General features: G+C 39.0%; 1 protein-coding gene and 1 pseudogene across 1 annotated transcript; both read left to right on the forward strand.

Annotated features, from left to right (window-relative positions):
• The first annotated feature begins 1,736 nt into the window (after positions 1-1,736).
• LOC137078334 (interferon-induced very large GTPase 1-like) lies at positions 1,737-27,793 on the forward strand. The gene is made up of 4 exons (XM_067445528.1): positions 1,737-1,763; positions 15,575-16,255; positions 17,822-19,053; positions 22,987-27,793. Exons 2-4 carry the CDS (start codon positions 16,075-16,077, stop codon positions 27,664-27,666), a joined length of 6,093 nt encoding a protein of 2,030 aa, XP_067301629.1. The 5' UTR covers positions 1,737-1,763; positions 15,575-16,074; the 3' UTR covers positions 27,667-27,793.
• Positions 7,978-8,094, forward strand: LOC137080297 (5S ribosomal RNA; annotated as a pseudogene).

The following is a 27,793-nucleotide window of genomic DNA, read 5'->3' on the forward strand; positions in this document are numbered from 1 at the left end:
GTTCACCTGATCTGAACCTTATTGAGAACCTGTGGTCCATCATCAAATGTGCGATTTACAAGGAGGGAAAACAGTACACCTCTCTGAACAGTGTCTGGGAGGCTGTGGTTGCTGCTGCACGCAATGTTGATGGTGAACAGATCAAAACACTGACAGAATCCATGGATGGCAGGCTTTTGAGCGTCCTTGCAAAGAAAGGTGGCTATATTGGTCACTGATTTGTTTTTGTTTGGTTTTTGAATGTCAGAAATGTATATTTGTGAATGTTGAGATGTTATATTGGTTTCACTGGTAAAAATAAATAATTGAAATGGGTATAAATTTGTTTTTTGCTAAGTTGCCTAATACTTATGCACAGTAATAGTCACCTGCACACACAGATATCCCCCTAAAATAGCTAAAACTAAAAACTAAAAACTAAAACTTCCAAAAATATTCCGCTTTGATATTAATGAGTTTTTTGTGTTCATTGAGAACATGGTTGTTGTTCAATAATAAAATTAATCCTCAAAAATACAACTTGCCTAATAATTCTGCACTCCCTGTATGTAACCAGGACACTTTAAAATAAAGCGTTTCCAAGTCTTTGTTTCCCTTGGATTTGCTTCTCAGTTTCAAGCAATTTTAAGATTTCTTTCCATGTTTTATAGGCAACCTTGGTCATGCTAATTCAGATTAACACAGTTGGTTTTAAATTAATCTAATAAATAAATAAATAAATAAATAAATAAATAAATAAATAAATAAATAAATAAATAAATAAATAAATAAATAAATAAATAAATAAATAAATAAATAAATAAATAAATAAATAAATAAATGACTATGTATGAGTCTGCTGGCCCAGAATTTGACGCATTAGTATTGAATCTTGTATTGGCAGTATTTAAAGCTTACCATATACATCAACTCTGAATGTTCTCCTGGAGACTAATTCATTGATGGTGAGTTCAAGCTTATAAAGTCCAGATTCACTGGCACTGATGTTCCAGATGGTCAGTCATCCTGTCTGTTGGTCGATCTGCGATCTGTCAGCGAGTCTCTTATGAAGCCATACTTTACTCTGATACATCTGTGCTATACGGGTGGTTTGGCTGCCATTTACAAACAGTCACATTGTTTCACTCTCTCTCTCTCTCTCTCTCTCTCTCTCTCTCTCTCTCTCTCTCTCTCTCTCTCTCTCTCTCTCTCTCTCTCTCTCTCTCTCTCTCTCTCTCTCTCACACACACACACACACACACACACACACACACACACAAACGTTCTCTTCTCCATAATCTGTCTGCCCAACAAACTTTAGTTTATGTTAGGAATATGCAATGTTCATTTTTTTATAGTGTTTCAGTGTTTCTCACTTTGTCCTCTTTCTTGTGTAATAAAACAAACAGCCTATTCCAATGAACACGGTTTAATTTTTTTACTTATGCATTTTATATTTCCTAAACATCTTAACATAATTTAATCTTGAACTATTTATTTATTGTTTAAGGATGTTCAACCATATAATTGTCATGACTCATGTGAAAGCACCTGGGAATTCACAGTGTTTTCAAAATAACTCATGCAATGATCCCCACCCCTAAAGCCTAACCACACTGTGATGTGGGCAAATCAGGAAGCGGATGTAGTAACTCCTGTAGTAACCTGATGTAGTAACGCCTATTACTAACCTGCAGAGACCTATACATGAGGCAAAGCACAACCACTGCAACTGCCATATTGCCTCTTGCTGTGGATGGAATCTGGAGTTTTACACTCTGAAGGTAATAAAACATATGGAATATTTTTATGTATATGAACATTTATGTGCAATCTTTTTCTGTGGCGATTAACTAGATTCCCTTATGAAACATATGTTTATTCCATTAGTGTTCCATTAGTATACTTCTTTTAAACTAAAAAAGGAAGTATATACTTTCAATTAACTTTTTCTCAACTTAAAATTTGCAAAAAAAACAAAAAACAAAAGTTGAGCAGAAGTAAACCGATTATTTGTGACAAGGTGGAATATATTTTTTAAAACTTTAATCCAACAACTTATTTTTTTCAGTGTAGGGCTTAAATAAAGCTTCATTCACGCATGCAGGGGCGTAGCCATCTTTTCAGAAGTGAGGAGGACAGAAATGTCGTAAAACCATTTTTTTTGACCGATATAATTTATTGCATCTCTTGCTTTTAAATTGGTAAAATATCAAATACACTGCTGATCAATAACCACTAATATCTATAATATTTTTCTCCTATATTTTATGCCAATTTTAGTATTGGTTTATGTACTTCAAACACTTGTGCATTAAGTCTCCATAGATTTTATGCCATGTAAAAAAAAAAAAATCTTATATATATATCCGATCGCTGATCACATCAAGCAGTATCTGCCGGTCTGATCACAGATAGCCACCTATTTGAAGCCTTCTTTTTATCATATAGAATTATTTATAGGGGATTTTACAGACATTCATTCAAGGAATTTATTATTTCTGAAAATGGGGGAATTCCCCCCTTACAGATGACTCTTGTTATATATTATCTCACCTAAATCTTTGATTATGCAGTGCATTTTTGTTTTTAAAGACATTTTTTTTCATGTGGGTCTAACATTAGTATTGAGGTAAGAAATACTAAAGAAATTTAAAAAAAAAATTAAATGTCAATTAATATTGGTCTTCCCTGAATAAATTAGATTAATCCTTACAAAAATTGCAAAAGCTAGTCATTACAAAAAAAAAAAAAAAAACGTCCTTACAAAGTTGCAAAAGTTAGCCATTCAAGAGCAGTGAGTTTCATTAAGGTTCATCAAACAACAAGACAACGAGAAACTGAGAGACAGCAGCAGTTCATTCGACTGCTTTCACTTTAAGAGCGAATACAGGGATACGGTTATGCAGTCGTTCATTCGCGACTCACGACGGGCAGGGGTTTATGCGGATACTCGTCAAGACGGTAATTTAGTACATACATTTTGTGTGTATTTGACCATTGCAGCGCAATTTGTACTAGCGAGTTTTTTGTTAGATGGGCTGTGTGTTTGTCAGGTGTGTGTGTTAGATTACGGTCTCTTGGAGAGCGCGCGCGCTGAGTGAACACTGGCAAGACTTAAAAATAAATGCAAATGATAAACTTTAGTGACAATGGATTAGGGCCGGACTGGGACACAATTTCAGGCCGGGAAATCCTACACCCATCCAGGCCAATGTGTACCCAAAATAAAATGTAGAAACACAGACAACCCTATTTTTTTCTCTAAATAATTAAAGGCTTTATCTCAAACGGTACCCTCATTTCCCCTTTCCTTTTCTTAATTTTCTTAAATATCTCTGTCTCCATCTATTTTAGTATAAATCAAAATATTATATTTAAGACACAATGTTGTTTTTATGTTTTTAAGTAAAAAATTGTTTTATTAAATATCCCAAATTTAGCAACACTATATTGCCTACACTCAAAAAAATTAACTTTGATGCTGTTCACTTTATTTAAGCAATTCATCTCGATTTAACACCATTATATCAGGTTTCTGGTTCAAATGTAATTGATTCATGTTAAACTGACTTAAAACCGTTACTCTTTGACATAACTTGGATGTGTTTATTTTGAAATAACATGATTCAATCAAGTAAGCCGAACAAACAGGACTTTCACTTCCCATCATGCTTTGCAAATGGGCTGAATTTGGAGAGTAAATGTTTAAATAAAGTGCTATTTTATGCATTTCTAACGAGATGAGAAAATGGAGAGACTTTTTAATGTTTAATTTTTTGTTTTGTTGTTATTTAAAAGTGTGTGTTATGTTAGTGTTTTTGGATGTTATCATTGTGGTGAAGTGTAGAGCACGTGCTTGGGTTGAGGATCTGCTAATAACTATTAAAGTTGTTTAAATAATAAAAAACAACAACTTTGGGCATGCCATGCATGTAACAAAATCATCTAGCCAATACAATCTTGTACACTCAAAAAAATGATTCTAGCTGTTTGCTCAGTTTATTTAAATAAAATAAGCTGAAACAACACAAATCTTTAGTTTTTTACTACCCTTTTATTAGGGTAAATGAAATCAAATTTGTTAAATGTTAAGTTAACCAAAACCATTTGTGTTGAGACTACATGAATCATTTATGTTACGCTGGCTGAACTGGGCAGTGTATTTCTGTTTCCCAGCATGCTTTGCATAGGGATGCCTCAGGAGAGTAAATGTTGAAATGAAGTGCTGTTTAATGTGTTTTTTAGTGAAGGGAAAGACCTGTTAACGTTTGATGTTATATTTGATATTTAAAAGTTATGTTATGTTGTGTTGATTTTTTTGAGGTTACCATTATAGTGAAGTGTAGACCTTGTGGTTAAGCTATGCTGTTCTCAATGAGCTGTAACTGTGCTAATGCCACGGGTTACGAGAAATGCTTTATCATTGCTTGCATGTTACAATTAGCAAGTGATGAAGTGTAGTTGACTATCAATCAATCAAACTTTATTTGTGTAGCACCTTCCAACAACCAAAAGGAGGACCAAGGTGCTTTACATTTAGAACAGAAAAACATCTACAATAAATAACATATTAATACATGAAGCAATAACCAAAGGAACAGTTACACAAAATACAAAAATAAAATTCAAAAATAAAATTCAAAGTGCCACAGTGCTACTGTGTGTTAAAAGCCAGTTTAAATAAATGCGTTTTTAACCTGGACTTGAATAGGGCCAGGTCTGTAAGAACACGCAGGTCTACTGGTAGAGTGTTCCAAAGTTTAGGAGCAGCAAAAGCAAATGAACGATCGCCCCACTGCTTGCAACGGGACCTCGGAACAACTAGCCTCATCTGGTCAGCCGACCGGAGGGCTCTGTTTGGACGGTGGACAGTTAAAATCTCTGATAAATAAGGTGGCGCAAGGCCATTAAGAGCTTTAAAGGCAAACATTAAAATTTTAAAATCAACACGGTACCGAACCGGGAGCCAGTGGAGGGAACAGAGAACTGGACTAATATGGCTGTGTCTAGATGTACCGGTTAGAAGACGAGCAGCTGCATTCTGTACCAGTTGGAGACGATGGAGTGAAGACTGTGTGATGCCAATGTAGAGTGCGTTACAGTAATCAATGCGTGAGCTGATAAAAGCATGAATTGCCTTTTCCAGATCACTGCGGCACAGAAAAGGCTTTACTTTGGCTAAAAGTCGCAGCTGGAAAAAGCTTGCTTTTACTACAGAGTTAATTTGTTTGTTAAAATTCAGATCTCTGTCAAAAATCACCCCCAGATTCTTTATTGCCTCACTAACTTGAGGGGTTGTGCTTGATGATAAATCGTGGTGTAAAATAGGGGAACCAAAGATAATATATTCCGTTTTACTCTCATTCAGATGAAGAAAGTTTCGTGAAAGCCATAGTTTAATATCAGATAGGCAACTATGCAAGGAGTCTAGAGCTGAACCATCATTTGGAAGCACAGGCATATAGACCTGGAGGTCGTCTGCATATAAGTGGAAAGAAAGATTGTGCTTGGCAATAATGGAACCAAGAGGCAACATGTAAAGTGAAAATAGAACAGGGCCAAGAATGGATCCTTGTGGCACTCCAGAGGACAGAGGAGCAGTGGATGACGAAAATTCATTGATCATAACTGAAAAGCTCCTGTTGTTCAAGTAGGAGCGAAACCACTGCAGGACTGAACCCTTGAGGCCGACCTGTTGAGCAAGGCGGGCGATAAGTACTGAATGGTCCACAGTGTCGAAAGCTGCTGTTAGATCCAGCATCACCAACAGCACAGATCTTTTAGCATCAAGGGATAGAAGGATGTCGTTGTGGACTTTCAGCAGCGCAGACTCAGTGCTATGTCGTGACCTAAAACCAGACTGAAACTTTTCTAAAATTGAGTTATTTTCTAAAAAAGGCTGACTAATAGTTTTTATAGAAATAAAGAAAACTAAATCATGTGACACAGTTCCCATAGAATAAATATGGCCATCAGTTCTATCCCTCTCTATCCTACTTTATCTAGTTGGAATGACATGATTTTTTTAGTAGTTTTGACTAAATGATTTTAAGTTAATACAACAAGATTACAACAAATTTGTGTAGTTGAGCTGACACTATTAAATTAAGCTCTGCCCAACCATAGCAAATAAGTTGACCCAACGTAAGTACATTAAATTGGAATAACAGAATTGTATAATATTGAAATAAAGCAAGTTAATTATGTGGAAATACTTTCCATGATTTTTTTATGTTCATTCAAAGAGTAATTTCTCTGCCTGGCTGAATCTGATGAGTGATCACTGTACCACAGCAAGTGCTAGGATGATTATCTCCACCTTCTTTTGATTAAAAAAAGGGGGGAAAGTTTTAAGACTCAGACAAATTCCCTGATCAGTTCCTTTCCTATCAAACTAGTTAGCTGATTGAGACGCACCCATAATTTTATAAATAAATGTCAAAATGTATTCAGTAATAAACTATATTTTGACAGTATCTACAGTGGCATAGCACAAGATCCAGGCCAATGCACCATCTCCTGGCCCTCTGCACTGCAGTCCTGATGAGCCCCCATATCCCAAAACAAAAAAGCTTTAGATACTATTTACAAAGTGAAATAGCTTAAGAAAATAGATTAGATTTACACCATATAAAAGGAGCAGTTCTTTGCAATATGTGTAAATAGTAATAACAAGCAATTTATACTTTTTGACAGAAACATAATATTTGCACCTCAGTACTGTTATACATTAACATGATTCACTAATAATGAGTGTAAATGATTATATTTATTAAAATTATTAAATGAATGCAGCCTTAATGGGACACCTATCCCTAATTATTTTCACTGACAAATATTGCAAATTATGTGGTGCATTTCAGTCTTTAAGTATTTGCGTTTAGGTTGTACACTTTATTTATTTGCGTGTAATTTTAGATAATTATTCTCTAATTTTACATCATAATATGTTGCATGTTAAAATTGTAGACTGGTCCTTTAAGAATTGCGACTGTAAATCATGCGAAAGAGAGTGGAGTCGCACCTTTTCTTTACTGCATCCGTAATATTTAGGATTTAAGATAATATGTATTTATTATATTTGCTTAATTTATTAACAAATCAAGATTAAAGGAAGATATTTCATGAAGAAGACGGATTATGTGGGTTGTTTTTATTGGACAAGGAGCGAGTTGACTGGAAACTTGTGCAATATGCGAACACTTTACTTTTGGAAAATTTCTTTATTCTTCTTTATTCTAACTTCTTATATTGTGATTTAGCCGCTGAGGAAGTGTAAGCACAGACGCAGCAGGAGTAAGATTACACGCATCCTGATGAGCTGAATGAGCTCTCGTGATGAGCACTGAGGTAAACGCATCCGCGCTCGCGGCAGTAGTTCTTAGCGCGTGTTCAGTTCATGCGTTTGGAAGATTAACTTTCATAGGAATTAACTTGAGAAGACAAAATACTCACTTTGCTCCACCGGCCGCACCGTTTCCATGAATGCCTGAGCCGAGCTGAGCTGTGAGTGCGACCCTATCCCCCATGTGTGAGTTGAAAACATGTGGAAATAGCTCCCTCTGCTGGCTGTAGTCTTTAGAGTCTGGCCAAGCATTTTACCGATAGCGCAAATCGACGATATTTGCATCACCGGAATCATATTTCCAGAAATAAAATGCATAAATCTCTCATCTCAGGGGGATATAAGAGGGGGAAGCACAATCATTCGAATACACTTCAGGGATTCTACTGATAGAAAGCCATATGCTAATCGCTGAAGTAACCCTTTAATGATTTACCTCAGACATGAGCGAGAGTGACCAGCATCGCGCTTGGACTGTAGTTGTTCTCAGTGAAAAAACGCACTCTCTTTCGACCTGGAGTCTATTAAAAGTTAAGCAGTAAATATGGTAGCTTATGTAGGCTATAACTGCACTTTTTTCAGAGTAGTTATTGTTAACCCTTTTCTTTCCCTATTAATGTTAGCTGCTGCATCCTGTAACGGTCACTGTATCCAGCAGCCATATCACCCTGTAGCCCAAGACTGGTTTCCCACTGAAGCTAAGCAGGGCTGAGCCTGGTCAGTACCTGGATGGGAGACCAACTGGGAAAACCAGGTAGCTGCTGGTAGAGGTGTTAGTGAGGCCAGCAGGGGGTGCTCACCCTGTGGTCTGTGTGGGTCCTAGCACCCCAGAATAGTGATGGGGACACTATACTGACAAAAGGTGTACTATACTGTGTGTGGTGAGCGTTCTGGCGCAATATGGCTGCCGTCGCATCATCCAGGTGGATGCTGCACATTGGTGGTGGTTGAGGAGATTCCCCCCTTCTATGTAAAGCGCTTTGAGTGCCTTGAAAAGCGCTATATAAATTGAACGCATTATTATTATTATTATTAGAAGGATTTACAGTCCTTTACACAGGATTAACCCTCGTTCCCTTATGGAGGGAACGGAGACGTACGTCGGACTTAGACCGATCACTTCTGGGAGCCCCTATCAGCTTCGAGATTTAGAAAACGGGCCAATGAACATTTTTTCTTTGCATATCACACCCCGCCCCGCTGTGCGGGTATAAAGCGGAAGCGAACACCACGCACCATTGTTTTTCACTAAGGAGCCGAACCGAGGCTCGAACTGCTGTGATGGTACAGCAACCGTGGCGACGGGACGTACGTCTCCGTTCCCTCCTTCAGGGAACGAGGGTTACATACGTAACTGAGATGTTCCCTTTCAGTCGGTCACGTTCGACCTACGTTGGACTTAGACCCACGAATGGGGATCCCTATGGAAAACGCCACAGTTACTACCACTTCCAGCGCCCTTGCGGAGTGCCTCGGACCCCGTCTCAGCGGGCAGGGAATTTCCCTACTGCTATCTCACAAGACCCAACAGTGGACTATTGGATAACGCTGGGAAAGCGTGCCCCTGGAGGCCGCTGCGGAAGCCACACTCCCCCGAAGGAGATAACGTGTGGAAATTACACGTATGGACTGGCCGTGGGCAGTGCTACATACGGGAGTCCCAGGGGTGGCCCCGGCCCAGATGGGCGGGGGACAGTCACCACACTGAGACGGCAGAGTGGGCTCTGCCAAGGGAAAGACACAGGCTTGCCGTAGGGAGTCGTACCGTGGAGAACAGGGCTGGACTGGGGCTAAAATTCGGCTCTGGCATACCAAGCACATCCGGCCCATGAGTTCCCCGTGAATGTTTTTGCTGGGGTTAGGGCCTTAAATTGGAGTATATAAATAAAACTAGGACAAGGACAAATAATGAGAGATATAATCGAATTTGCTGCAAATGCAGATAAACTTAATATTGCTTTTTTGTCATACAGAAATGCCCTTGGCAGTAAAGCACTGATGATTTTGAGCTAGGATGCGGTAAATTTACTTCTTTTAAATGGTGTGATCATTTACTCACTCTCGTGTCATTCCGAAATACAAAAGATGGTTTGAAGAATGTTGGCAACCAAGCCATTTGGTTAGGCTACCATTTGAATTGACTCAAGTTATTTTATTTTATGCTACACAGAAATAAATTCATTTAGGTTTGGAATGACATTAGAGTGAGAAAATTATCACATTTTTGGGTTGAACAATCATATTTTTCAAGAGTTAACACATCATTTAATAAAATAAGACACTGATAGCATAATTTCATAAAATAAGACACTGATAGCTATCTTTCATGGGGCTATTACATTTCATTAAAAAAAAGTTAATAAAACTTTTAAAGAGGAAAAAAAGCTTTGTCCTTAATTCATGGGATCCAGACTTTAAAACTGTTTTATAGACTATAGTTTAACTGTAGGCCAGTTTCATTTAAATGTAAGATCATGGTAGTCACAGGGTAAAAAACATAGACTGTAAAACCTTGCTCCTCATTATATGGCTATATGGTTTCTAAAATATATAAAACATATATAATAAACTATTATATTTGTAAGTAAAAAAAATATAAACACCAGTAGAAAATACGAAAAATAAAAGGGATTTATATTCTGCAATATTAATTTAAGTAATATAGCAACATTTTTAATAAATGTTTCTTCCAAAATACAATATTTCTTCGCTGTTAGCTGCAAGGTAAATTGTGGTTGTGATAAAGTGAAACGTTTGTGTATTGCAGTTTTCCACTTTACCTCGTCATGAATACATGCTCGCGGCTGTTTACAGCTGATTCAACACAGAATCTGTAATGTTCCCATATCTAGGCACCCAGAGATTTTGGAAACTGCTCTTTCTGTGAAGTTTTGGGGACAGATGTTATTGTCACAGGAAAGCCCCCCGGCCCTCCTCCGGGGGGAGGAAGTGGTGCTGCTGCCACTTCCTGTCGAGCAGGATCCTCCATCTCTGGGTGGCCCGTCTCAGGGTCTCTTACAACGGCGCTTGCCGCGGCCGGCTCCACGTCTACGTCCGGGTGGAGGCTGCTGCTGGGCGGCGGGAGCGGGGGCAGCAGTGGACCGCCGGGGCAGGATGTGCCGGATGGCCTCCGTCTGCTTCCGCGCGGCCGAGAACTGCTGGGCAAAGCAACAACCCAGCCGACGAAATAGGGGAGTCCAGGAACCGGGACTTATCGGTCTCCCTCATGTCGGCCAGTTTGATCCAGAGATGCCGCTCCTGGACCACCAAAGTGGAAATCGCCTCGTCCTATGAAAACCGCCGCCCGGAGATCCCGGAGGAGCTCTGGGCCAGGACTACCCTTGTGCAGGTCCATGAGTGCCTGTGCTTGATGCACCTGAAGCAACGCCATGGCATGCAGGGCGGACGCAGCCTGGCCACAGGACCTATAGGCCTTCGCGGTCAGACCGGAAGAGAACCTACAAGCCCCGGACGGGAGATTCGGGTCCCCACGCCAGGCGGAGGCGGACGTCGGACACAGTCGCATCACGTCCGCCTGCTCCACCGGCGGGAGACCCTCATACCCCCTGACCTGCCCGCCGTCAAGGGTAGTGAGGAGGGAGGAGCCACTAGGTCACCCACGGGTGCTAAACGGTGCTTTCCACAACCTAGTCAGCTCCTCATGCACCACCGGGAAGAAAGGCACTGGGGCTGACCAATCGTCCAACCTAGAAGGTTCGGGACGTGGTGGAGGGTTCCACTCAAGCCCGACCTTTTCGGCGGCCCGGGAAAGCATGGCCATCAACTCCGGGTCTGACTCGACCGTTGCCACTTTCCCAGAGGGAGGCAGTACAGTCGAATCTTCATCCCCAGAGGACTGAAACTTCCCCTCCGATGCAGCGATCGACATCTGTTCATCCGCGGGTGCCCCAAAAGACACCGTTGGCCGAGCATGTGGGGGGCCGACCGGGGTCTCCCGGAAGTACCACCGGTTGCGGCACTCATGAGGGATTAGGGTCCCCGTGGAGGCTCACTCGACGGGTTTGTCCTAACCGTAATCCTCAGGTCATCCATTAAAGTAGGTCTATTCTGCTGGGCAGGAATAGAACTAGATTGAGCTATGGGTAAGGGGACTCCACCTTCCCAGAGGAAGGCGAGTCTCGACCTCAGCGCCGAGATCATGTTCCCGTAGTGAGAACACGAATTATCCACAAACGCTGCCTCAGCGTGCTGTAAGCCCAGACACGTGATACAGCGCTTGTGGCCGTCGGCGGGAACGCACGGGTGGATAGACATCCTGAAAAGGATGGCACGTCACCCGTGTAGCTCTTTTTGTGAGGAAAATCTGCTCTTTTAGGTGTTGAAGCACCCAGGGATCGACCGCAGACCAACGGTGTGTGGTGTGTGTGTAAGTGCAACTTGCTCAGTTTGCTGTGAAAACAGCAGCTCTCTCAGCAGCAGTGAGATCGCAGTCGCGCTGTCTTGTCCCGTCTGGCCAACACAAGAGCGATTTCCCCTGGCACACGCTTTCTCTCTCTCTCTTGCTAGATAGCAGGCAGTCAGATGCTTCATCAACGCTGTTCGGCTCCAAAGTGAATGACAATGGTGCGTGGTAATCGCTTCCGCTTTATACCCGCGCAGCGGCGATATGCAAAGCACGCACACCAATGTTCATTGGCCTGTTTTTCTAAATCTCGAAGCTGAAAGGGGCTCCCAGAAGTGATCCCCATTCGTCCGACGTACGTCGAATGTGACCGACTGAAAGGGAACAGTAGGCTACATTGATGATTTGAGAGAAATATAATATACATTTAATATAATATCTTGAAATGGCTGCGGACATGTGCCGAATGCTGCCGCCGGTGTGTGTACACTCATTGAATGTGTTCGAATTTTAAAGACGTGGCGTGGCGCTGAGTTTCGCATCCTGTGTCTGACCCCAGGGCATTTAAGTTAAAATACAGATATACTGTATGTATAGTTGTGTCTGTGTTCCAGGTGGGCATGGTTTCCACTTACCGGTTGGGAAACACTGATTGGTCCAGCTAAGCACCTGGCCAGTACTTAAGGACCGCCCCAAACACTCAGCCTTTGCCTTGTGCCTTGTTGACTTTGTGCTATATCGCCCTCGATTTTCAATTCCAGTGACTTTCTGATTATACCGTTCGTTTCGTCATCGTTTGTTTTAGAGTGTCAAGCCAGAGAGATTGCGAGTGTATTAGGAGGTTGTGAGTGTTTGTTTATTGTTACCATCTGATATCATATTCATATTCCGCTTTTGATCCCTGCCTGTTTGACTACGGTTATTGAATTCTGAATCTGATTTGTTTGCCAAGACCCTGTATATACTACTGTAAATACTATTGTATATATTATTACCACTTTAAGGGAGGTAGGGGGTTTGATGCCAATTTATTTATGTTTATTTCACTTTGTTTATGGTTAAGGGAGAGGTAAGTTAAGCTGTATTTTGTTTTCTTTATTTTTGGTGAGGTAATTTAGGTTGTAAAGAAGATTGTTTTGTTTGTTTTGGCTGTGTCTGCCCCTGACGCCAAAACCCTTATTTTCATTGTAAATAAACGTATATCATTTTGATATCTTTCTGGTATTGAGACTGGCTTCCTTTTTGCTGCGACTGCGGTCGTAACAGAAGCTGGGGGCTGTTCTGGGATGTGAACCCGGTACCCTCGCACCCCCTACCTTGGGAGGTTACGAGACTGCTTTACGCAGTAAACCGGTGAGAGGGCTATCAACATCTGATTTTTTTTTTAACAAAAACATCGATAGTAACCGGTCATTCCCAAAAATCGGCGGAGCTCTCTTCTCGTCTTAGGGACTGGAAAGTCGAGGATAGTCTGAATTTTTGAGTTCAGTGGGCGAACATGACCACTACCGACTTCTTTACCCAAGTATGTGACTGTAGCACATCCAAATTCACACTTAGCTAGATTCAAGGTAAGATTAGCATCTCTGAGACGTTTAAAGACTTTCTCTAGGGTTCAGATGATCTTCCCAAGTGTTAGCATAACACACTACATCATCTAAATATGCCTCACAATTTGATACTTTGGATAACACAATGGACATTAAACGTTGAAAAGTAACTCCAGTGTTTCGAAGGCCAAAAGGCATAACCCGGTATTGTAGGAACATTTCAGGGGTGGCTAAGGCAGAGATTTCAGATGCCCGCTCTGTGAGCAGCACTTGCCAATAACCTTTTAGTAGATCCAGTTTTGTTACGAATTTAGCATTACCCACACGTTCTACACAGTCTTCCATGTGTGGAAGTGGAAATGAATCAGCCTTAGTTAAAGCATTAACTTTTCTGTAATCTGTACAGAACCTCGAAGTACCGTCTGGCTTAGGGACGAGAAGACATGGTGAGCACCATGGACTGGAACTAGGGACTACAAAGTTATGTTTAAGTAAATACTGAGTTTCCTTCCCCATCAGGTCTCTCTTAAGTGGATTGACACGATAAGCGTTCTGGTTAACAGGTGCATGTGAACCATCATCAATATCGTGTTTCATCACGTGTGTAGTGGTAGGATAGGCACCGAACAAAGTCAAATATCTTTCAACCAAATTTTGTATGTCAGCCTGGGCAGACGTAGACAGGTGTGACAATTTTGCTGAAAAGTTTGACGGAGTCTCTGAGTTGGGTAAACGAGCAGTTGAGAATGTTGTACTATTCATCTTCAAACCGTCTATTTCAGGCAAATAATCTGACAGTGGTACATTCAGTGGGGCGACAGTGACAACAGGGATCTTAGCCAGAGTTAAAACGGGTCACATATACCTTTAGCATATTAATGTGACAAACTCTTGACTTTCTCTTACGCTCGGGGGTGGGTCAATGACAAATAAGGTTTTCAAGATTATTTTTTATTTTTTTTAAGCAAAACGGTTTTAAAATGCATTTTTATGTCCAAACCAATGTTTGATGTTGATTCATATTGGTTTTACAGCTTTTTTGGCAGCATTAATTCATTATTAAACAAGATTTCTGATTTTACCATCCAGAAAATGTCAGGTGGTGCGACCATATATTAATTTAAATAAATATACATTTAATGTACTTAGCACTACTGAGAACTTTTAAATATCTGTTATTGTAGTGTCTTAGATGCATATTGCATTGTAAATTCCCCTTCCATTTCTTTATTTATTGTCTTTTTTATTCCAATTCATATAAATAACTTTTCTTTGTGTTCAAACACCAATTTTTCGATAAGGAGTTTTTATTCTTGTTTTTAATTGTTAAAATGATTTGTATATGTTATATTAAGTTTTAGTTATATTTCTTACGGTATGTTGCAATTGCAGTGGGAATTGATACATTTAAATGAAAATATGCTGGTTGCACCACCTGAGCATGACCGGTCGCACCACCTGACGTTGTGATCAATAATGATTGATATTCACAAGATAAAAGTAAAAATGTCAATGCATTTTATTCTGATTTCAATTGCCTTTATTTTAATACTCAGAACAATTTATATAACTCAGTAATATAATAATATTTAATTAACAAGAAGTGCAAAACAATACAGACAAAACCTCATGGAACATGTTTAATAAATGAAAACATCTTTTATATGGAACTAGTGTAATATTGGGCCTAAAATCTATCAATCTACTGTTCATTCAAATAGACTCATTAGTAACAGTAAGTCAAGATAAAAATAAATAAAAACATTTGATTATCGATTCTTTAGAACTAGAAATTCAAAACATTTCTATTATTAACATGTAATAACTGTGTAATTACCACAAAACATAACATCTTAATTTAAGTTGTAATTTATCTAGATATACACAAAACCTTGCTTTCTTTTGGCAAGGTACTCTGCCCTTGCAACTGGATCACTTTTTTAAGGTGTCATGAACTGGCTTTTTTAATTTTTTTTATACTGTTGTCTGAGGTCAACTAATGGTGTTTGTGTGGTTTTTACATTCAAAAACATCATAACTAATAAGTAATAGGCTATTTTTAAAATAATTAGTGAATTTTTAAATTGCATGTTATTTTATTTGCCGTTTAAATAGGCCTGCGAAGTCCCTCTCTTGACCGACCAGAAAGTAAGTCAGCAATTATATAATCATTCATAATATTCAAAGTTGCATTGAATCCTTGAGAAACTTTGTGTGTATCAGGGAGGTCAATATAATGCCTAGAATGATGTGTTACTAAAATATGCCATTTAAACTGTGCTATCTCTGCTCATGGACTCACGTGAGTACTGCTATTTGTGTTGTGTGTTCCAGTGAGTGATTTGAGGATTGTTCTGCTGGGGAAGAATGTAAAAGAAAACAGCAGAATACGAAACTTCATCCTAGGAAGAGCAGCGTTTCAGAGTGAAGCGCCACCTGCTGATGTAGAGCTGCACATTGAGAAACACAGAGGAAAACTGAAGGACAGAGACATCATAGTCATCAACGCTGGTCACCTGCTGCACCCAAATCTGTCAGAGTCTCAGATCACACAGGGAGTGAAAGAGTGTGTGAATCTGTCTGCTCCTGGACCTCATGTGATCATACTTGTGCTGCAGCTGAATGACTTCAGTGAGAATGATGGAAAAAGAGTGAAATATGTGCTGAATGAATTCAGTGATGAGGCTCTTGAACACACTCTAGTGTTGATTAATGAGAAAGAGATACACAATAACCATATTCATCAATTCATAAAAGAGTGCAGAGGTGGACATTTTCAGTTTGATGAAAGAAATTCAGGATTGCTCTCTGAAATATTTGAAAGAGTTGAGAAGATGCTCAAAGAAAACTTGTATGAGAAAGCAGGAGAATCCTCATCAGTGGATAAAGAGCAGAGCAGATCTGGAGGTTCAGTCACAGCAGAAGAAGAGGAGGATGGTGATCACGAAGTTGATGGAAAAATCAAACACAGCAACAAAGAGAAAAGCGAAGTTGCCATCCAAAGGAATACCTTGTGTAAGTTTTGTTGGCAAGAGAGTTAGATTAACCCACACATACACATCACCAAGAGAATTGATATAACTTTTTATAAAAAATATTTTTTTAGAAGGATAAATACAAAAACAGTTTTATCATTTGGCAGCGGCTATCTGCATTAAGTGAAAATAATATTTTCTTAGGGACGGATGAAATTTGCATTAACTGCAAATAGCTGTAGATGCTATTTACTAAGTGAAAATGGTGATATATTCTATTTACACCATGTAAAAGTAGTTCTTTGCAATGTGTAAATAGTAGCTATTTTGACAGATACATACTGTTAGCACTTCCAGTATTGTTGTACATAAACAGGATGGAATATTAATAGTGTAAATGATTACAGTATATTTATTAAAATTATTAAATGAGTGCAGCCTTAATGGGACAATAAAAGCCCTCCCTACACCGACCCTAACCCGACCCAATAAATGCTTTTATTATTATTAAACATTTCGTTAAGCAAATATATTAAAGTAAATGCCTTTCCGATGTGATATGTGATGGGAAACAGACGAGCCAGCTCGGCAAAAGGCGGATTGGAACCCGGGTCAACTGCTTCAAAACCTACATCCTTAAGACGTTGAAAAATGCCCGTTATTTTTTTTTTTAATCTTGTTTTCACAAGTTCACACTTACGTCAAATTAAATAGAGTAAAGATAATGCGTATTTGGCGTGCTGTCCAGGGGAGGGCTCCGAGCTTGGAATTTTTGCCCGAACCCAGAGTATCAACCGTGATAAAGATACTCTAGAACTAGACTGTAATGTATTATGGATTGTGTTGACATCTGATGAGTTTATTAAATTAAAGTGAGGAGATAAAAATGGTCAACAAGAGAAGGTAAATCTGTTGTATATGTACACCTCTTATCATTGATTAGATTGATTAACTTAATGTGCTCCACTTGTGTTTAATTAGGTTTAATTATCTAATGTGATCCCCTTGTTAATTAGGTTTGATAAGCTGACGTGCTCCATTGTTTAATTGGTTTAATTATCTGAATGTGCTCCTCCCAAAATTAGTTAATAAAAGGTCACTTTCCGAAACAGGCATTGTTAGGCGGAGCTTGTGTTACATTATTACACCATTATATTATTTAACAGATTAGTGTGGAAACAACTTAATTCGTAATTTGTAATAAGTAATTAGTAATAATTATTACAGAGGTGATTATTCAATTGTAATGAATTAATGAATAACATTTTTATAAACCAAATGAACAATTCTCATTAGCCTGGATGCCAGCCGAACTAGCCCCCCCCATCCACCCCCCCACCCCCCCAACAGATCGCAACACCCACCAAACAGAGTTTAATATCAGTTTAAACAGGCCATAAATAGATTATAGTTTTGAGAAGTAATTTCAGTAAATTGTCAGGGTGTGACAATTGATGTGTTAATGTGTTATGTCAAAATCACAATTTATTTGATTTTAGTTTGTTCTGTTGTATTTGGGATCATTCAAACAGATTGCTCCTAAATACTTGTAGGATGTGACTTTAAAAGACTAGCAGCATGACTCAAGCAGTTCTCTCTTTTTCAGATTCAAGAGAGGTTTTAGATGATGTGAGGATCATTCTGTTGGGAAAAACTGGAGTTGGGAAGAGTGCATCAGGAAACACCATCTTAGGGAGAGAAGCATTTAAAGAAGACTTGTCTCAAGAGTCAGTTACTAAAGAGTGTCAGAGAGAGATGGTTGAAATAGATGGCAAAATCATTTCTGTGATTGATACTCCAGGACTGTTTGATATTAAACACAGTCATGAAGAAATCCAGAGAGAAATCACCGACTGCATCTCCATGATTCTGCCAGGACCACATGTGTTTCTGTTACTGATACCAGTGGGACGTTTCACTCAGGAGGAGGAAAACGCTGTCAAGATCATTCAAGAGACTTTTGGTGAAAACTCCCTAATGTACACCATGGTGCTCTTCACCAGAGGAGATGATATAAAGAGAAAGACCATTGAAGAATTCCTGGGAAAACCAGGATCTGCTTTGATGAACCTCATTGAACAGTGTGGAAACAGATACCATGTGTTCAATAATAATGAGACTGAAGACCGTGTGCAGGTGTCGACATTACTGCAGAAAATCAATGACATGGTGAGAGCAAATGGAGGGAGTTACTACTCATGTAAGAAGTTTAAGCAGATGGAAAGAGAAAAACAAGAAGCACAGATGAAGATGCTAAGAGACAAAGTGGAACAACTGAACACAGAGAGAGGAGAACTCCTGGCCAAATATGAAAAAGAAAAAGAGAAATTAAAGATGGAATTGGAGGTAGAAAGAAAGAATCATGATACAGAGAAGAAGATAAGAGGAGAAGAATTTAGAAAGATTGAAGAACAATACAAAACAAAACAAGAAAAACTGGAGACAAAGCTACAAGAGGAAAGACAGAGGAGAGAAGAGGAGAATGGGAAAAGGAGGGAGAAAGAACAAAACATAAGGGATGAATGTGATGAAAAAATTAAAGAAATCGAGAGAGAAAAGCAAAGAATAGAAAGAGAGAAAGAAGATATTCAGGGATATCATAAAGTAGAAATAGAACAGATCAAGAAGATGATGGAGGAAGAAAGAAAGAATCATAACAAAGTGAAAAGTAGAAACTTGGAACAGCTACGTAAAATGTATGAAGACAAAATGAGGGTAATGGAACAACAGAAGCAAGATGAACTAATGAGACCAAAACCAGTGGACTATGAAGACGACAGAAGAACAGAAATAGAAAACATGAAAATGTGCTGCACCCAAACAGCCTCTTCTCTAAAGGTAAGTGATCAGTTACACACACAGAAGCACAGCAGCACACACACATTTTTAAATATTAAAAATAAAAGGATTCCTCTCTCTTATGGAGAAGCATTCAGTCTTTCCACTTGCGAATTCTCGCCATGTAAATAACGATTCCTCCATTGGAGATACAAACCTTTTGGACCATTCACTGGGTGCAGCAGCTGTTCTTCCCATTGTTAAAGGAACACTCCAGTGTGCTCCACTCCACTCATTATGCTCATTTTTCAAGTCCCTTAGAGTTAAAAATTTGAGTTTTACCATTTTTGAATCCATTCAGCCAATCTCTGTATCTGGCGGTAGCACTTTTAGCATAGCTTAGCATTCGTCATTGAATCATATTAGACCATCAGCATCGCTCTCAAAAATGACAAAAGACTTGATTTAGATAAAGATTAGATCATTTAGATAATATTTTTCCTATTTAAAACTTGACTATTCTGTATTCTGGCTGTACCATGGGTTCAGCAGCGTGCTGATATTAAGCAACGCCTGAAAGTAGTCCTCAGATAGGTAACTTCCAATGCGACCAGCAATGAGTTTGTGTAGCTGCAGATAATGCAGAGTTGCAGTCAGTAAATTATGTTGTGGATTTACTGTGCGATTAGCCATGGTTCTCTGTGTTGTAAAGGGCTGTGATAGTGAGTCGAAGGTGTATTTTACCATCATGTTTCACAGAATACCAACAAAAATCAAGTAATGAAAGAATCAGTGGTTGACTGCGCTGAACCATAGATATCAAAACACAGGTAGATTCAAACAAGAAACTGCGTGTTTCCTCAAAGCATTTGGGACCAGGTGACTATTTGGAAAACATGGAAAGAGTTACGTACGGCATATACAGTATATAACGTTAGTAGTTTTGTTCTGGTGAGGTAACTTGGTGCATAGTTTGATTAAAATAGAATGTGGAATTGCCAGTATTGTTTCTCTATGGTACAAAATACTTTGTTAGTGATGTTACGTTCTGTGCCAAGGATTTATAAGTGATGTAGATGACAGGGCACATATTAGCTGAGTGACAGAGAGAAACGACAGAGCGTGCGCACTCTCTCTGTCTTCAATTTTGACTCTTCTCTGTTTTACCAGTTGGAATCTGCTCTCCTCGTCCCTTCTGCCCGAGTCTGTTCAGCCACACTTTCTCTTTCACATTTCAAAAGCTCATCTTCAGTGTAACTGTTATTCCGGTTCAAATAGATATGGTTCAAGATCTGCACCAAAGTAAATATCTTCTAAATCGTCTCTCACAAACATCTCCATGGTTACAAATCGCTCTCTGTGCAAGCAGATTGTCACACTGGTTATGTTGACAAAACTTTGCCTATTTTCAGACCTTGTGTAATATCCTTGCACCCATGATGGCCGCAAAGTTCCTACGCAGGAATGAAAAAAAGACTTCCCAGCTATAATGGTCTAAAAAAATAGCAAGTTTTCATTTTTCGTTGGTCTTAGTACACATTGTAACTATAGAAGAGTCAAGTTTTAAATAGGAAAAATATTGAAAGTCTTTGGTCATTTTTTGAGGACTGATGTTGATGGACTGATATGATTCAATGAAATATGCTAAGCTATGCTAAAAGTGCTACCGCCAGATAAAGAGATCGGCTGAATGGATTCAAAAACAGTAAAACTCAACTGTTTAAGGGACTTGGAAAATGAACCTAGTTTCGGTAACACTTTACTTGAAGGGGTGTGCATAAGACTGACATGACACCTTCATAATCATGACATGACACGTGTCATGAATATGAAGGAGTTTTTATGCATGTTTATGACAACTGTCATTAAGTGTCAATACTCTGTCAAAATATTTTATAACATTGTCATGAATATATTTCTTGACCTAAACTACAGTGGTACAAGTTGAATTTGTCATTAACATGTCATTAAGTGTCAATACTGTGTCAAATTATTTCATAACATTGTCATGAATATATTTCTTGACCTAAACTACAGTGGTACAAGTTGAATTTGTCATTAACATGTCATTAAGTGTCAATACTCTGTCAAATTATTTTATAACAGTGTCATGAATATTTAGCTTGACCTGAAATATGGCATCATAGAGGAAATCGTACAGAGTCATTAAAAACTATTAATATAACTCAAAATGATAGCGTGGTATAGACATATAAACCCATGATGTCTATGGTGGCACCACTGGTAATGTGTAACTTACGCTGTAACAGTTGTTGGCAGAGCCTCAGTCAGGTTAGTTTGTTTGGGTGTTTAATGTCAATTTAGTTTGCAGTAAGTAAAAACAATTCACAACAACGTTATTTTGGGTTTAATAAACTTTATTTAAACTTTCGCTCACTCTTTAACGAATAGTTTGAGTTTATTCTTACCATTTCTTTGTTTGTCTGTTTGTTATGGAGGAGTCCCGTGTGCTGGTGCACCGTCAAAAGGGGTTCGGGCGGAAACGTTGGCCCTATATATAATGTTCCGGCCTAGGCTCTAGCCGCAACCATTCCTTGTTCAGCCCGGGGTGGGGCTCTAAAGACCATTTCTCTTATTTGTATACATCGGAAGATAATTTATAAAGTGAAGTCATTTGACAAAGTGTTATTTTTCTGTGTTTGTTTATGTGTGTATATGATGTTGATATATATATGTTTATTTTTTGTAATGGCCATTATTTGTGTACGTGTTTTCCCCTTTTTGCGTTAATTGGTGCTGGTCACCTGTGTATAAAGTCATGCCTTGTGTTTTTAAGAGTCAGTTCTGTGAGAGGGCAGGTCTTAACAATTAAATGATTGATTTTATTTCTCGAACTCCTTTTCATATATTTGAAATTGTCTATTATCTAACCTTCTGTTGAAGCTGGTGGAGGAAACTTAAAAAATAAAATAAAACATGAACTGAAAAATATTAATGATGCTGTTATTAAAAAATAATTTGACAGCGTATTAACACCCAATTACATTTTAATGACAAATTAAACTTTTGCCACTGAAATTATGAAATTACATTATATTGGCCTCAGTCAACATCAAAACCAACCACATTACAGTTTACGGTTAACCCTCTTAGCTAAGTAAGTTCTTAAATTTGATAATCTGTTATGTCATGTTTATGACAGGTTATGTTGTCTTGGTAATGTCAAGTTGTCATGAAAAAGACACTGACAGGTTATGATGTATTGGTTTATGTCAAGTTGTCATAACAAAGACAACTCCGAAATGTCATCATTGCATTAAAAATGACATAATTAAGCGAATGACACTTAATGACAGTTGTCATAAACATGCATAAAACTCCTTCATATTCATGACACGTGTCATGTCATGATTATGAAGGTGTCATGTCAGTCTTATGCACACCCCTTCAAGTAAAGTGTTACCCTAGTTTCTAAAAAAGTGGATAGTGAAATTGATGTCCTTAATGACTCACCCTAATGTCGTTCCTCACCTGTAAGACCTCTGTTTATCTTTGGAACACAGTTTAAGATATTTTATATTTTAGTTATAGAGCATATGCAGTCTATGCCCACTTTAATGTCCATGAAAACTAATAAGAACATCATCAAAGTAGTCCATATGTGACATCAGTTGGTTGATTAGAATCTCTTGAAGCATCGAAAATACATTTTGGTCCAAAAATATCAAAAACTATGACTTTATTCAGCATTGTCTTCTCTTCTGTGTTCCTCAAATAAAGACTCAAACAGGTATGAATCAGCAAATCGATCAATGGATCGGATCGCCAATGTCACTGTGATTTCAGTAGTTTGGATCATGTGTCAAATTGCCAAACTGCTGAAATCACGTGACATTGGCGATCCGAACCATTGATCGATTCACTTCGATTTACAGGTCTTACGGGTGTGGAACGACATGAGGGTAAGCCATTATCATCTCTGCTATTGTTGCACAATAACAAATTTGTTTTGATGTGTTCATGTATTTACAGAAAGATGAGACTGGTCAAAACCCAAAGGTTGGACAAAAAAATATCAAGCTTGAAGAACTCTATGATAGACTAGATCTGACAAAAAGATTTCAAGATAAAATAAAAAGAGCAGACATTCTTGAAATCACCAAGTCATCATTTCAGTTGCAGAAACCACAGGAAGAGACTGAACTGGTAAACTCATTCCTACAAAAGCTGATGAACATGGACTACAGAGCAAGATACATAGTCATAAAACACAGAAAGAAAGAAGGTAAAAAAGATAAGGCAAACTACAGCCCGGATATTCACCCAATGGATGTTCAGTTGGCTGTGTTTCATTGTGCTGATGGTTTCCTGAAGCAGCTGATAGTGACTAAACTCTCACAGTGTCAGTATTCACTGCCTCTGCTTGTTCCTGATCCATTCACTCAACAGATTGAGTTTCCTCTCTGGACATTTAGACAAATCAACAAGAGCTGGAAGAAGACACATACCAACAATGAGATCATTAGTCAAACTCAACCAGTCTACAAGGCTGAGACTCCAATGGTGGCTTTCTTCAGGTTTGGTTCAGTGTCTTCATCCAAGTCTCAGCTGATGAACGGCCTCATCAATGAGAAACACAACACATTCTTCCACAGGAACTGCTCAGGAAGCAGCAGAACCAGAATCCTGATGGATGGAGTGGTGGAGATCGCCTGGTACTGCCCTTCTGGGAAAAAGACTGACGCGTTTGATGACTGTGTTGCTTTCTGTAATCTTCATGGTGATGCAGCAGCCAATGAGAAACAATATGAGATTTTGACCAGTATGGCTTCTGTGAATGTCCTCTTCTTACCTGATTTTGGACAGAAGAACCACTACAAGGGTTTGGTAAGATCACTTTTCAAATCTCCTCAACCTCTCATTTGTCTGCTCACTGACAATCACTGTGATGAAACTGAACTGGGGAATGGAAAATTCATATACGGCCTTTTGGACAAAAACCAGTCGGATGTGTCGAATCAGATAATGGAGACGATCAGAGTGAGTTTGAGCAAACAGAAAATGACCTTCAAACTTGAAGATGTGGCCAAACACTCAGGAATCAGAGTAGATGAGCAGGATCCAGAATGCCGAAAAGGGAAAGAGGCAGCAGTTCAGATCATGGGATTACTGAGAGGAAAGGATCCATCAACAGCGAAGGAAACAAACCTGCCCTGTCAGGGGAAACTGTGGCATGACTGGTGTAAAAAGAACAAAGAGCTGCATCATCTAGAAGGAGAAAATCTAGAGCAAGATAAAAGTACCAAACTGAAGAACATGAGAGAAATAAGAGAAAAGCAGATGGATCAAGGATTAAAAGATTTTATGATGACATTTATTGAAACAATGAAATCACAAAGTTTCAATGAAAAAAAATATTTTCTCAGATGGATGATGAACCTGCTAGATGAGTTCACTTCAGAGAAGCTGTGTGATCTTAATAAGGAATATGACAAGAAATGGCATGAAGTCTCAGCACTGAAAAAAAATCCTACCAATCTAGATCATCTGCAGACTGAACAAACAAACCTAGAAAAACTATTTGAGCAAATCAATAGAACATGTTTTGGCTTGGAGCACGTCATGAGAGAGTTTGGTCAGATCTATGAATCGTGGTCATCTGTGAAGAAGAAAGGCCTGCAGTTTGACTTCCATTCTCTCTCAAGTCTTGCAGCAGAGATGATGATCTCTGGATTTCCGATGGAGCTGATGGATGGAGATGCTGCTCATGTTCCTCTCACCTGGGTCACTGCTGTTCTAGGTGAACTTGTTAAGAAATTGGGAGACCAGAAAGTCTTTGTGTTGTCAATTCTAGGGATTCAGAGCTCTGGGAAATCCACAATGTTGAATGCCATGTTTGGACTGCAGTTTGCCGTCAGTGCTGGCAGATGCACCAGAGGAGCTTTCATGCAGCTGGTCAAAGTGTCAGAAGAGATGAAAACAGAGCTGAAGTTCGACTATATTCTGGTTGTTGATACTGAAGGACTACGTGCACCAGAACTGGCTGGAAGCTCAACAACACATCGTGACAATGAAATGGCCACATTTGTTGTTGGTCTTGGCAATATGACCCTGGTCAACATCTTTGGAGAAAACCCATCTGAGATGCAGGACATTCTTCAGATTGTTGTTCAGGCTTTCATGAGGATGAAGAACGTCAGATTGAGTCCCAGTTGTATGTTCGTGCATCAGAATGTCTCAGATGTCACAGCTGGAGAGAAAAACATGGAGGGAAGAAGACGACTGCAGGAGAAACTGGATGAAATGACCAAAATCGCTGCTAAAGAGGAAGTCTGTGATGCAGAAAGATTCAGTGACGTGATTGCGTTTGATGTACAAAATGATGTGAAGTATTTTGCTCAGCTCTGGGAGGGCAGCCCACCCATGGCACCACCAAACCCAAACTACTGCGAGAACATTCAAGAACTGAAGGAAACTATTCTTACACACGCTTCAAAATCAGATGGCATAATGCTGACACACCTAAGAGACCGTATTCAGGATCTCTGGGAGGCTTTGCTGAATGAACAATTTGTGTTCAGCTTCAAAAATTCCCTGGAAATTGCAATATACAAAAAACTCGAGACTGAATACAGCAAGTGGACCTGGAGCCTTCGCAATGCAATGCTGGAAATTGAAAACAGACTACACAATAAAATAGAAAATGAAGCAATTCATGACATTGAAGAATTTAATCTTGAAAGAGAACTAAATCCAAAAAGTCAAGAAGTGAAAAAGACAATGTACCATTTCTTTAAGAAAGACAGAGATGCATCTGTACTGAATCAGTGGAAAGGTTTCTTTGAGATAAAAATCAAAGAGCTTCAAGAAAACATTGTGAGAGAAACTAAGAGGAAACTAAATGGGGTTCTTCAGCAGCGTCACCTGAAGAAAAAGATGGATGCTCAGAGGACACATCATGAAAACACACTCTTTGAAAAGAGCAAAGAACTTGCTTTAAAATTTAAAGATCAAGCAAATGATGAAAATTTCATGAAAACACAGTTTGAGTCCTTTTGGAAACAACAGACAGCTGAGATCATCAGAGACACTCCTTTAGTCAAAGATATTGACATATTAAAGGATGTGATAAAGCTCTTCAGTGAGACCAATGCAAGTCTCCCTTTAGACCGAATGAAAGAGAGCAGTAAGCACAAAGATATGATCTCTTTGCCAAGCTATTCAAAATATGTACGGTTGAAGAAATCCACTGGAAAGACAGCACCTTTAAAAAATGCATACAAACGAGGTAAAGAGATGATGGGTCTTGTTTTATCTAAAGAGGATGAATCTCAGATAAGATCCTTAATCACAGACATCACTGAACACACAGAAGAAATGATTCAGTCATTTAACATTGCAAAGATGGGCTACAACTTCAGCTGCATTCAACAACTCGTAGATTACATAAAGGCAAGAATAAAGCAGCATGAGGAAGGGGAAAACGTGAAATATGTATTCAAGGGTGAATTCTTTGTGGATCTGGTGTTTTGCATATTTCACAGAGCAAACAAGACATTCACTGATCAGTACAAAATGTTTAGGGAAGGCAATGATCCTGTTCTCTATTTTGAAAGGAAAAGTCAGGAGTATATCATAATTTTCCAGAAATACTGTCAAGGAACAACATCAGCTGCTATTTTTGGTGAATTTGTTTGTAACAAACTGAAAGAGCCCATTCAGCAGAATGTCTACAAAAAAACTGCCAGAGATTTAGCAGACGAAATGATGACAAACTGTGAATCACTAAATGGAAATCGATCAAAACTGGAGAAACACATTCTGAGGACAATGGCAGTAAAACAGGATTTCAAAGCATACATGACCTACATTAACAATCCCAAAGAACACTTCAAGAATTTCATCAGAGCAGAAGTCAATAAGTACATTACTGAAAGATTTGAAGACAGAGTTCGGCCCAAGATGGAAAAAAGCATTAAACTGCTGGAGCAGAAGATCAGAAACGCAGCACATGCATCCACCAAACAGGTTAAAGAGATCAATGGAGATGCTGATACATGGTTGAATAATTTCACACAAGAGCTCTCTGATGTGCTGATATTCTCTCTGAATGACTTCACTGGAGTTAATCATGATGATGTTGAAGTCAGCTTCCTAGAAGATGTGATAATGAAAGAACTTCCTTCTATAATGTCTGACATACGCAGTACATTCAGCACAGAAACTTTTCCAGTGAAGCTGGAACACACAGACAGACCAGATGAGCTTTTGATCAATCACTTCTGTCAGTGCTGTTGGGTTCAGTGTCCTTTCTGTGCAGCCATCTGCACCAACACAATAGAAGGCCATCGTGGAGATCACAGTGTTCCTTTCCATCGTATTACTGGAGTAAAAGGGATTAGTTACAGAGGAACAACAAACCTATCTATCAGTATCTGCACATCAGCAGTAGCCAGCGATCGATCTTTCTATCCAAATAGCTCAGATGATAAAGTCCTCTGGAAGGAATACAGAAAAGATCCTAATTGTGCTACATGGAGTATCACCCCGGATCTCTCTGAGCTGCCGTACTGGAAGTGGTTTGCGTGCAGATTCCAGAAAGATCTGGAAAAGCACTACGGAAAAACCTTTGAGGGAAGTGGCACGATCCCAGATGAATGGAGAAAATACTCTCAAGAGGAAGCTATTAAGAGTCTGGATGAATACATATAATGAAGAAATTAACAAGGACTCTGATACACAATACACAGTTGGGCGATATCCCCTAAATTGGCAGTTGACGATGTTTACAGTAAAACATTGCGATGAATGATGATATCGTCGTTTGTTTTTATTCTTA

This window comes from Pseudorasbora parva, chromosome 6 (assembly GCF_024679245.1).
Source record: "Pseudorasbora parva isolate DD20220531a chromosome 6, ASM2467924v1, whole genome shotgun sequence".
Lineage (NCBI taxonomy): Eukaryota > Metazoa > Chordata > Actinopteri > Cypriniformes > Gobionidae > Pseudorasbora > Pseudorasbora parva.